Here is a 12,780-nt window from a genome sequence, read left to right as displayed (position 1 = left end):
GGAGAATGCATAAAGAGAGCAAATGAGCTATAGCAAGTTACATTTTGAATATATATTAAACAGAAAGTTGACTGACAACATAATGCAATTAAATGCAGTACATAGTAAACAGGACACAACTGTCTTATTCCTTTACTGTCTTATTCCTTGTTACTTTACGCTGCACAGAGAGTGGCCGTGGGGTGGAGCAGTACAGATATTTTTCATCCTACTAACAGACATAAATGTTAGTCTAGTAAGTGCTGAATAAGGATTAACATCACCTACAATGGCTTATACATTGATTGGGATAATACACCATTATTTTATACCAGGCTGAGTAGCAGCACGAAGAGCATTTGGCAGACGATTAACTTTTCTCATTATTTCCTTCCAGGACTTATCCACCTGTAAGAACATCTTTGCCTCTCCAGGTAGCTGCCTCTGTATATCAGGAGCACTAAAAATACTTTCTAAGTAAAGCCAGTTTCTCTGACATGTCAACCATTCTTCCTAGAAAAAAAGGAAAACTTGAGCAATTAGTCCCCATCCTTACAAAGGAGAACTATTGAAATACAGTCTGAATTTTCAAATTGGGAAGCAGAAGAAAATCCACAAATATTAAACATGAATCCTCCACAATATTTCAGATATCCACCCTTAGACTGCCAAAATTTCAATATTCATGACACAATTTTAGCCCTTTGGCTCAACTATCAGACATTTGATGAGACAGTGTGCACTTTGCCCCCCACTCCCCAAAGATCTCCTAAGATAATTTTCTATATGGCAAATTGTATGGTCATGAAGAACGTACATTTCCAATGCACTCACCAAGTAAACTCTATTTGATAACACGCTAGGCTGCTTTGAAAAATCTAACAAATTTTCTTGGATATTTGTTTGTCAGATTCGCTCTTAAACTGTGATTTTTTTTAAAGGGGAAAATAAAGGATAAAATATATGCTGCTTGAGAAGAACTTTTATTTTATGACATGGAAAAGACTGCAAGAGACTGACTTGGCCACCACCAAACAAAGGCTTAACTGCAGGTCTGCTGCCTTCTTCCCTTGCATGAGGATTAACAAGATGGTGCTGGATATGGCAGGCCAGTCAGGTTTTCCAGCAGCACAAAGATGTCATACTATGAGGTGGTATCTACACAAGGCTTTTTTGCCCTAAACTTCCTACTGTGGCTACTACTCTGGCAGCTTCTCTGGAGGTAGCAACATTAGAAGTGCTTGTGTAAGCAGAACTCCAGGCTGCCAGCATTTTCAGCACCATGTCCCCTAACCCTGCTCAGAGTAGGTCTACACAGCACCAGTAGCTATTGGTGCCACGTCTACACTGCTGCTGCTATCAGTGGAGTTGCAATGGTGGTAGCAACAGTGAGAAATTATAGAGAAATAAGCCTCAGGCTCTGTTCATTGTTAACCCAGCCTCTTTGCACCGGCTAGGCTGGCACAAAGGGGACATAGGATAGGCACAATCCCACTTCCAGGTGATGCTGGCCTCTGGGGATATGTCTGCACTGCAATTAGACCCTGTGGCTGGACCATGCAAGCTGACTTGGGATCGCAGCACTCGGGCTAAGGGGCTGTTGAATTGCAGTGTAGACATTCAGACTCAGGCTGCAGCCCGAGCTCTGGGACCCTGCTACCTCGCCTGTACATGAGCATGCTTAGGACCTCTTATTTTCTCCTGTTGCAAAAAACTCCCGTAGCTCTGATCAGTGCTGCGTGAGCCTCTCCCAGTGCCACGTCTGCAGAGGAAGAAAGCTGTCCAGTGGTGCTTCTCTTTCTAATATTAATGTTTTACTGTTGCTAAATTTTAAAATCACACATACACATTTTCTTTAGTTTTAATATTTTGAATAATTTCCCATTTCAATTTAGGTCCACATGCTTCAAGTGTTATTTAGGCCAACTGGGCCTTGTATATTGATCCTCAGTTGATCATCTGCAGTATTTCAGTGCAGAACCCTTCCTCTACCCATAACATTAGCCCTGTCTACCCCACAGCTGATGAACTGGCCCACTATATTTCCTCAATTACATGTACCCAACCCAGAATCACTCCCAGCTATTACACCTTCTGCAAGAAGTGCCTCATGTCAAGAACTCAGAGCTGACCTTGTCATCCCCACTCCAGCAGCAAGGCACCAGCTACCCCACGTCGCAAGAGGCTTGGACCTTGCCTCCCATAGGCTGCCGGACCCACCCTCCACCCACACCAAGACCTGGAGAGATCTGATACCACCCTACTGAAAGCTCTTACTATGCACCCTAGCTTCTCTCTGCTTGCAGCCAACACGCACTTCCAATTTGCAGAGGCCATTCACTTGCCAGTTAGATAACATTCCCAGGGTGAAAGTTAAACAAATATAAGCTCATTATTTGAACTGTGTAAGTCGCTCACATCTTCTGAATGATGGTTTCCCAACAAATATAAGATCAAAGAGGACTTTGTGACATCACCTTGTAAAATTAGGTTAAAAAAAAAAAACTCCTTTCAGCAATTTCAGCATATTCAGTATTTTAAAATAAACTAGAACTCCACCACTTTGCCCTTTATTTGAGACTCAGGCTAAGTCCTAAGAAGCTGTTTTGTTGTTTGCTACTCACCAATGTTTGACTAAATAAGGAGAGCTGCTTTTGCCATTCATCAACACGTGCTTTGAGAGGGCCCACATATCGTGAGGAGGCTATAGTGGATACATTAATAGTGCTGTCATCAAGAAGAACCTTAAATAAGAAGCACACAGTCTGTCAGTTACTGTCTAGGGACCTGATTCTCCACTAGCGATGATCAAAATAAAATAGATGAAGGTATGTTATTTCACTACAATTAGGGTGAGCAGACAGCAAGTGTGAAAAATCGGGATGGGGGTGGGAGGTAATAGGAGTCAATATATGAAAAAGACGCCAAAATCGGGACTGTCCCTACAAAATTGGGACATCTGGTCACCCTAACTACAATACAAATGGTTTGTTGCCTAAAGTTTTAATTGAATCAAACTTTGGCTGAATTAAGTGTATGTTATAATTTCATAACATATTTTCTAAATCACAGAAATTAGGCCCTGATCCTGCAAATGGCTCTGCACAGATAGACCCAAGCGCCTGCAAAAAGGGTACACCGCATGCAGACAGTAGCAGGAGAGGGGCTCTAGATAGGTTTTATGCAGTCATCCAGCTGATATTACTTCTTCTAGTTCTAATGTTTGATATTAACCAAAATATCTACAATTTATTAAGATAATTACATATTGTAATACATATTGCAATTGTTAACTTTGGAGAACTGAATGTTGATGAAAAATTAGAAACTCTCTTGAGAAAAAATTTTGTTATTAAATGGATAAGCAAAAAGAATGTGAATTTATATCTTTTTATACATTGTTTAAAATAATATAAAATGTTCCATCAACATAGACCATTACCAGGTCATTGCCAGAATTTTATAAATGTAACCTGCCACTGCTAGTTTCATCTGAATTTTTGCTAGTTTCACTTGAACTTTTCTCAGCTGCCTATTAAGTACAAGCAGTGACTTACCTGAATGTCATCTGTACCACCAAGGATAAAAACATCTTTAGAATCACGATGAGGAAGAACAATGAATTCAGTTGTTTTCCAAGAATCCTCCACCTGGTTGAGAAAATTATAAACCTTGTAAATCTACTTACAACACTAAAACATTTAGGTTTTACAAAGTAAATAAAATGTAGACAGTCTCATTCCAACTAATGAAAAAACTGCTCTTTCACCTAAAAAAAACCCAACGAGGAGTCTGGTGGCACCTTAAAGACTAACAGATTTATTTGGGCATAAACTTTCATGGGTAAAAAACCCACTTCTTCAGATGCATGGGGCTAAACAGACACTGTCAAATGATTGTTCTCTCTTCTCAGAAGAAAAAGGGAAAAAATCTCTGTTGACTTTGTCCTTTTCCATTTAACAAGCATCAACCTTTTTCTTATTTTGCATAAAACCATAATAAACAAAGTGTGGTTTTTGTCTATTTACAATAATGTCAACTTGCACAGAGCCTTTTTAAGCCAAAACATGACTTCAGCACAGACTTGCTGACATCAGGAGGTATGTGCTACTGTAGAGGCAGTCGAAAAGGCACAGAACATTCTGTGGGCCCAACATTCTCCGCCAAGGAGAGTTCTGTGGGCAGTGCACCTGCAGAATCATTCTCTGCCTTTGTAAGCCCCCTTGAACATGCTCCTTGGAAGGGCAGAGGTCTATTATTAAGGGTGAGAGGTTTATTGCAGGAGTGGGCGGGTGAGATTCTGTGGCCTGCATTGTGCAGGAGGTCAGACTAGATGATCATAACGGTCCCTTCTGACCGTAATATCTATGAATCTACGAATTATGACAGAAACTGTATTTCTGCTTTATATTTCACTCAAATATAAAAATTCTACTTACCATTAATGCGGTACTTATATATTGTGAACCATAACTGAGAGACACATTCTTTCTTATTCGTCCATAAAAAGGTCAAGATTTTCAGCCCATTGTCAAAAACAAAGACAAAATGTTTGTTTGTAAAAGTTACCTTTTTGAGAATGGTCTCCAGGGAAGCTTCTCCAGAGGCTTGTCCAGAAACATCCTGAATTTCTTGAGAAAAGTCAAAAGCACTGAGCTCAACAAGTCGAGCCAAAGATAACGGGTATTCCACATCCACCAGTTGTGCATTAACTATTTGCTCCAAAACTGCCCAGTGCCTGGGTTTCAAAAAGGGGTTTCTTAGGTCTGTGATAACTGGAAGCTGGAAAAGTCAAATGAACAATATATTTATTTTTCATTCATGTATTTTACAACGCTAGACCTCTCTCAAAGCACCATCTTTTAAATAAAGCTTGTAAGTAGAACTTGTAAAAGACTTTTGATCAAAAATTTTATTTAATTATTTTTACAAACAAAAGATCCTTTTCCCCACAGTTTCTTTTTGTTTGAAATTTTTGGCAAAAACCAAAATCGTTTGGTTTTAAAAAACTGAACTTTTCAGTTTTTTGTTTTTCACTCCTTTTCCATTTTGCCTCTGGACGAGTTATATAAAATGAGGGAATCTTTGAAGTTTATTGAAAAATAAGTAGTATATTTTAACTTCATGTTTTTCATAGAATCATAGAATATCATGTTTGGAAGGGACCTCAGAAGGTCATCTAGTCCAACCCCCTGCTCAAAGCAGGACCAGTCCCCAATTTTTTCCCCAGATCCCTAAATGGCCCCCTTGAGGATTGAACTCACAACCCTGGGTTTAGCAGGCCAACCCTCAAACCACTGAGCTATCCCTCCCCTTTTCTAAAAAGCTTTTTGGAAAGTGAATTTCAAGTTGCTATTTTACCTTTTCTCTCATCTTCTCCACATTCCCCTTGAGCCGGGGCACTATATTATTGGGTGGCAAACCTTTTTCCAACTGATTCACAAATTTGGCGTACTTGGAAACCTGAGAATTCAGGTATTCTGGATCCAAGCTATCAAATTTACACTGTGGAAATCAAACATAGAAAAATATATTAATTAATGGTCACATTCATTTTGTATAGTACCTTACTCCACAAAGAAATCACTGCAATCAATGGCACTACTCATACAGAAAGATACTACTCAACGTAAGTAAGGGTAGCAAAATCTGACACACAGTGCGTACAACAATTACAGTATATGGTCAGATCCTGCAATCCTTGGGCACTCAAAGGCTTCAAAAGACCATATATTCTAAAGCAAAGCACTATTATATACACCTAATCCATTAAACACAGGTAAAAGAAAGGTACTACAATAGAACACTAATGATAGGGAGACTCAGTGAATTTTGCAAATTAAAAAGGAAAGGCCATACTGTGTTTGATAATAGGCAAAGCTGGCACTTTTGATGCCTGCAGTCTTCCACTGCCACAATATATGGAATGACCACAGTCTTTCTTAAACAACTGGACAACAACAAAGTACAAACACAAACAGGTTTCCCCACAACTCAAGTCCCAGCATTGTCTGCCTTGTTTTCACCAGGGACCAAGCCTTGTCTAAATCTCTATACAGCACACACAGACATCTAGTAGGTAATTAATATACAGTAAGTAAATACACCATGACACCAACTACCATACCATGACAAGAGGTAGGATGAGATGTACCATATACCTTTCAGATGCGGAATCCCTCTATGCTCTGGTGGAAGAAGGCTCCCACTTAGGGTGTATGGCAGCCTGATACACAATAGGAAACACACCTCAGTATTTTATAGGAGGGCACAAATGGAGCCAAATTTGATCTAAACGAGCAGGAAAGACTAAAAGCAGTGGGGGAGGAAGAAATTATGAAACACTAGTATTGAGAAGTAGGAGACACCTCGCACAGCACAAAAAAATCAACCTTCCTTCTCCATTTAGTTAGTTCGTTTTCACTGACAGAATCTAAGATAGTTGCATACATTACTCTACACCTTGAGGAAACACTCACAAAAATCAGCACAAAGCAGATAAAATGTTGATTTTTCTGACTAATGCAGCTGCAGCAGCAGTGATAGGGAGCCCCTCTTCCAGTCAGCAGCGAAACAGGAACTGACAGCTAGAGGCACTAAGGGCTAGTCCATCTCCCCAACAGGGAGAGAACATCCCATCTGTAGGAGGGGAGGTGCTGGCCGCCCTAAACCTCTGAAGTCATGGCAGTTCCCACCAGTACAGCACTGGGAACCCACACACAAGAATATGCCATTACTATAATGACTGAGGAGTTATATGCAGTCTCATAATAATAATATTTATGGATTTATATGTACTGAAGGGGCACCTAGAGCCATCGTTCAGGACCCCATTGTGCTAGGCTCTGTACGTCATGTAATGAAAAGATGGCCCTGGCCATAAAGAGCTTCCAATCTATGGATATTATTATAGAGATAATCGGTGGTTAGAAAACAAAAGGTATCAGTGAGATGTTTAAAGTTAATCGCAGGTAAATATAAAACAAAAACTTCTTCACAAATCATGCTGGAAATTACTACTGCAGGCGGTCAGAATGTCAAAACTACAGCTGAATGTGAAGAGGCGGTGAAAGAATTTTACAACCCAGAAGAATATTAGCTGTTTTGTTGGCCAAGACATGAGTAGCCAAAACTCATGCTTTGAGGTGTCATCTGACCACTGCAGGATCCAACCCACTACTCCTGGCAGCATTCTGCACCAAAAAATTAAAACTTTTGCATACTACATTTCAAAATTCTGTAAAATTATGCAAATTTGTCAAATAAATGTGGAGGCTCTAGCATGGCATTGGGGAGCACAGGCCACTGGCTACACAGAGGTGGGAGATCACTGTGCAGCTCCCACCCAGGACACAGACTCAGCAGAAAGGCTGCACCCAACCCTGACACAGCGCAAGGACTGGGCCTGCCCCTCCTTGCCAGGTGCAGGCAAGCAGGCTCAGCATGGCAAGATCCAAGTGTGGAGGGGCTTAGCATCGAGGGATCCATGTGTGGGTTGAGAGGGTTCTGTGTGGAGCAATCTGGGTGCGGGCGGTTCAGTGGGGGATCCGGATGCGGGGGGGATCTGGATGCACAGGGGCTTGTTGGAGGGTTCTGGGTGCAACGGTAATGGGACCCTGCAGATTGGGTCCAGGTATAGGTGGTTGGGGTGCAGCATGGGGGGCGTGGGGGATAGAGCTCGGAAGGGGGGGTCTGGGTGTGGGGGGGCTCAGGGGAGGGGTCCAGATGGTCGGGAAGTGGAGCTCAGTGGGGTAGGGATCCAGGTGCAGGTGGCTCATTGGGGTTGGTTCAGGTGAAGGGGGGGTGAGGTTCAACAGGGGGGGGAGTTCTGGGTGCAGGGGCCAGAGGCTTGGTGGGAGGGTCTGGGTATGAGGGGGTATGGAGGCCTGGGGGTTGGAAGGATGGGAGAGCAGCTCCCTGTACAGTGATCCCTCCTCCTTCAGCTCAGGAGCGTTGGGTGCAGGAAGTGTGTATATGTGGGGGGCGGGTTGCGGCATTTCCTACAGCTGGGGGAGAAATCTGGGGGTGTGTCTGACACGGCCCCGGATGCCAGGGGATCTTCCCCAGCCCATCTGGGACTAATAGCTGAGCCTGGCGCAGGGTAGGAGACACCAGCCAGGTCTTCCCCAGTCCCGCCTCCTGCCCCACAATCATTTACCTCTCTGCTCGCGGCCCTGGACACCTGAAACATACTGCTGGGGTGGGTCGCATGACTGCTTTTGTGGCTTCCCTTTGCTTCCCCATCAGAAAGTGATTTTTCCATGGGGAAGCAAATAAATCTGTGAGGGACATAAATTCTGCGCATGCGCAGTGGCACAGAATTCCCCACAGGAGTAACTCATGTATATTTTGAAGAGAAGCCTGAAGAAAGCCAAATGAAGGAAAGTGAAACTTTATCTAAGGGCAGACTATTTTTATTCTTTTTTCTTTTTCTTTTTCCTCTTTAGTAGCCTTAGTAACTGCAGATATCCATAGTGACACAAAGATTAAGTAGCCTTCATAACCCAAATGTTTGTTCTAAATGGTTAGAATAAAACTTACTTATCTACAAAATTCCTGCCATGTTATTCAAGCTTTACAATTTGCTTCACTAAACTCACAAGATAGTATAGAGCAATTCAAGAAGCATAACCTCTGGAATAATTTACAAAAAGATTAGCTGCATAGTAATCTTTTATAGCTCTGTAATTCAAAAATCTATAATGCCACTTTGGAAAAACAAAAGAAAGTATTTTTTCTACATATTATAAACTAGAATTTTATATTATAAACCGTATTATACATCATTTTTATACTTAGTCATTTAGGAATCAGAGCACTTAATTTACCTCCATCCATTCTGTTTGGAGTATTTCCCATTCAGAACAAGAATCCCAAAGCAGCTGTTTGAGTTTCAGTTCTGCACTAACTTCCTCCAAAGCATCAAATTTTGAAATTTCCACCTCAAAAGAGAAATTTAAAAAGTCATTTTTAAAACTTATTATAAAACAAACAAACAATCTAATGCAGGGATGGACAAACTTTTTGGCCCGAGAGCCACATAGGGATGCGAAACTGTATGGAGGACTGGGTAGGAAAGGCTGTTCCCCCCAAACAGCCTGGCCCCCCACCTCCTATACGCCCCCTCCCACTTCCCGCCCCCCTCAGAACCCCAGACATATCCAACCCCCCCCGTTCCCTGTCCCCTATCCACACCTCCGCCCCCTGAGAGGTCCCCCGGGACCTCCTGCCCCTTATCCAACCCCCCCCCCGCTCCCCGCCCTCTTACCAGCGGCGTCACTGCGGTGGGGGGGGGGGGAGCAGCAGGGGAGGGGCCAGAGGTAGCCTCCCTGGCCAGGAGCTCAAAGGCTAGGCAAGACAGTCCCGCGGGCCAGAAGTGGCCCACGGGCTGTAGTTTGCCCACCTCTGATCTAATGTGTATTTTTTAAAATACCCACTTCACATTTCCCAAATGCTACAGTTAACATTGGGGAAGAGTAGGGATAGCAATTTATCATATTGCTTTAGGAGCAAATAATCTGTTCTAAACCACTTTTCTTCTTAAATATTTTTGTGCAAAAGATACAAAATTATTGTGAACTCCCTTCAGTTGTCTTGACTCCTTTTATTTACAGCAGTCAGTAAATATTGCAGTCTACTGTTAATTTTTAGTCAGTTCTGTGAAAAACTGCCAAGGCACATACATTGCATTAAAATAGCTCTCTCCATCTGTGCTGAATATTCATCACTAAACAAAGAGATGCTTTAAGAAGCTGGAAAAGCTCTACTTGATTTCCATGGTGTACCCAGTCCTGAGACGTATCAGTGACATTCCCTTTAACTACAGGTAGAGGAGCTCTCCCACGCTAACAGATTGCAATAATTCTGTTTATCACCCATAACCAATTCACAGTAACTCAACTGCCCATGTTTGCAGATGGTATTGTGGCCACCTAAATATTATTAGGATCCAGGTGCTACCCAAAGATGGCATTAGGTTAGTAACCAGCAAACTGACATCTTCCAAAAAAGTCTGTTCTATCCAACAGCATGCTGGTGCTACTTACCCCTCTAAACCTACTGATACAGCTGTACATATGTATCCACTTAAAGCACATGTCCAAACCCAGGGAAATTACAGCCTCCTCCAATATAGTTCTTAGAAGTTATGACATACAGTTGTGTAACCCAGTGCTTTCAACTATGAGAAGTGGAACCTTTGAAAGAAGTCTCAGCTGTTGTACTATCAGATATTGTACCGGCTGAAGTTACAAGCTCTAGTGGCCCTTCCAGCAATGTAGGTACCCTCTGAGAGGCAAATAAGTTGTAAGGTGAGTGCTTACAAAGCTTACAAACTCCCTGTCATCAGTCGTTCTCATCAGCATTACATTTATTGCCACACAAACATCCAGGCGTGGTGGCAAAGCTCTCATCTAATGCTCATGAGGCCCTCATACAACAGATAGTTCATAGATATTACAAATGCAGTCAGTGTTTGTCACTTTTGTTTCTTTAATGTAGCTCTTACAAGGGTTACGCTCCAGAAGAACTCTGGTTTCCAAGCCTATAAGGAATCCCAAAGCCCAAAGGATTCACAGTCTAAAGAGGAAAAAGACCTATTAAAAGACGTAGCCCAACTCCCTGCCAAAGGAGGATTGCTCCCTACTGCACATTTCTTGTGCATTTTTTTCCCTAGCTGAAGAGACCAATGGGGAAGTCCAGGTGACTGCCACAGGCTGTTCCATGGTATTATCTGAAAATTCTAATAAAATCAAGGTACTTCCCACAGTGCATTAGCTCCTTCAATGCAGACACATCAAAGAAGGTACAGTGTGCGGACATCTGGATTCCCTCATGAGCCTGTTTGATTAGGAAACGATATACCAGTAAACATGCAATAGGACATGGGCCTACCTGGGCCTTATCAGAAGTGAGCCACAAACAATCCCCAGACTTCTAGCCGGGTCTTTGTTAGTCCCTTGAACTCCCACCCCCACCCCACCCCATACATAGCTGATGGAGATTGTGATTTTCATAAAGTCTCTTTAAAATGCTTACAAAGATTACAAAATCCCATTGGTTTAATTAGGACATTACACAAACAATTTTTCAAAGGAGACTCAATCCAGCCTTCGCTTGTGCATGAGCAGGTTTGGGCAAGAAATACCTATTTCCAAAAACACACTAGCCAGGGCATTGGCTTTACAAAGTTCTGCTATTCAGAAAAATTTGTTTAACACTGCAAAAAATACAGCTCAATTCAGGCTTCATAAAAGTCCAGCAAAGAGCTGAGGGGAAAAATTACCTTAAAATTCTTCTGGTAGGATTTATACTGGAATGCCCGTTTCTGTAGCTCATCTAGAATGGTTTGCAAGTCTGTCAGAGTTTGTTTTACTTTGGCGTGGTCAGCTGCAATATCCAAAATCTGTGGGTCCTGTTTAGCAAAAACAACTTTTTGTTAGTTTGTTAAATTTAGCTTTTAGTTCAGGTTGACATAAACATCCTATATTCCAGGCTAATGGAAATAAGTTTTAAACTCAGTGACATATACGACCAATGTTTCAATATTAAAATTTATTGCATAACGTATGTGTGATGAGATTTAATCTATTTTAAATGACCCATGTAAATAGGTATGGAAAAGTTATCAAGTCTCAAAGATTCTAGATCAAATCTCTTCTCTTTATAAATGAAAAATATATTCTCCCACCGCCATCTTCCATTTGTCGTCAGTTGATGAAGGTTAGCTCCCTAACCGAATAGGTCATGGAACTTCCCTATGCCATGGTTAGGGTCACAGAGTAAGGGCATCTTTCCAGGACCTGATTGCTTATGGCAACATCTGTGAGGAAACCCTGCAGTTGGGCAAGTACTGATCCCTTTTATATCCATAACCATGGAATGATAGAATCACAGGACTGGAAGGGACCTCGAGAGGTCACATAGTCCAGCCCCCTGCACTCATGGCAGGACTAAGTATTATCTAGACCATCTCTGTCAGGTGTTTGTCTAACCTGCTCTTAAAAATCCCCAATGATGGAGATTCCACAACCTCCCTAGGCAATTTATTCCAGTGCTTAACCACCCTGACAGTTAGGAAGTTTTGCCTAATGTCCAACCTAAACCTCCCTTGCTGCAATTTAAGCCCATTGCTTCTTGTCCTATCCTCAGAGGTTAAGAACATTTTCTCTCCCTCCTCCGTGTAACAGCCTTTTATATATTTGAAAACTGTTATCCTGTCCCCTCTCAATCTTCTCTTTTCCAGACTAAACAAACCCAATTTTTTCAATCTTCCCTGATAGGTCATGTTTTAATTTTTTTGCTCTTCTCTGGACTTACTCCAATTTGTCCATATCTTTCCTGAAATGTGGCATCCAGAACTGGACACAATACTCCAGCTGAGGCCTAATCAGCGCAGAGTAGAGCAGAAGAATTACTTCTCACTTTTAAAAACATGTACGTTTCAAAATATGTCTAAGCATTACAGATCAAATCCTGCCCCTCTATCCACAACACCCTGGTTACAATGGAACTGGTGTGCTTCCCTTGCCCGTGGTAGGAAGATGAGGATTTTGGGACTCCATGTGGGGTCCACAGCCCCTGAGAAGGCACAGAGCCCAGCTTCATGGTGACTCACTGTACCCCGATGCTCAGGGACCTTGGGATGAGGGCAGGAAGGTGAAGGAGCAAGTGCCAAGCTGATGAACCCCATCACATGCAGAGGCAGTAAGTATGTGGGACATTGCTGAAGCTCTGAGACAGGTTGGGGAGAAGTCCAGTCCCTGAGAGAACCACTGTGATAAGATCAGCTCTGTTTTGGTG

General features: G+C 42.3%; 1 protein-coding gene across 1 annotated transcript in view; it reads right to left on the bottom strand.

Annotated features, from left to right (window-relative positions):
* The window catches only part of DNAH6 (dynein axonemal heavy chain 6), a 182,414-nt gene that overhangs the window by 147,373 nt on the left and 22,261 nt on the right, over positions 1 to 12,780 (bottom strand). Inside the window, exons 16-22 of the mRNA XM_077818058.1 lie at positions 11,264 to 11,392; positions 8,808 to 8,921; positions 5,341 to 5,484; positions 4,549 to 4,761; positions 3,537 to 3,629; positions 2,604 to 2,723; positions 312 to 492 (exon numbers count right to left, since the gene is read on the bottom strand). Of these exons, the coding sequence (XP_077674184.1) occupies positions 312 to 492; positions 2,604 to 2,723; positions 3,537 to 3,629; positions 4,549 to 4,761; positions 5,341 to 5,484; positions 8,808 to 8,921; positions 11,264 to 11,392 (994 nt within the window). The remainder of the gene's footprint in view (positions 1 to 311; positions 493 to 2,603; positions 2,724 to 3,536; positions 3,630 to 4,548; positions 4,762 to 5,340; positions 5,485 to 8,807; positions 8,922 to 11,263; positions 11,393 to 12,780) is intronic.

This window comes from Eretmochelys imbricata, chromosome 5 (assembly GCF_965152235.1).
Source record: "Eretmochelys imbricata isolate rEreImb1 chromosome 5, rEreImb1.hap1, whole genome shotgun sequence".
Taxonomy (NCBI): Eukaryota; Metazoa; Chordata; order Testudines; family Cheloniidae; genus Eretmochelys; species Eretmochelys imbricata.
Note: the sequence above shows the minus strand (reverse complement) of the source record. Positions and strands in the feature narration are given on the sequence as shown.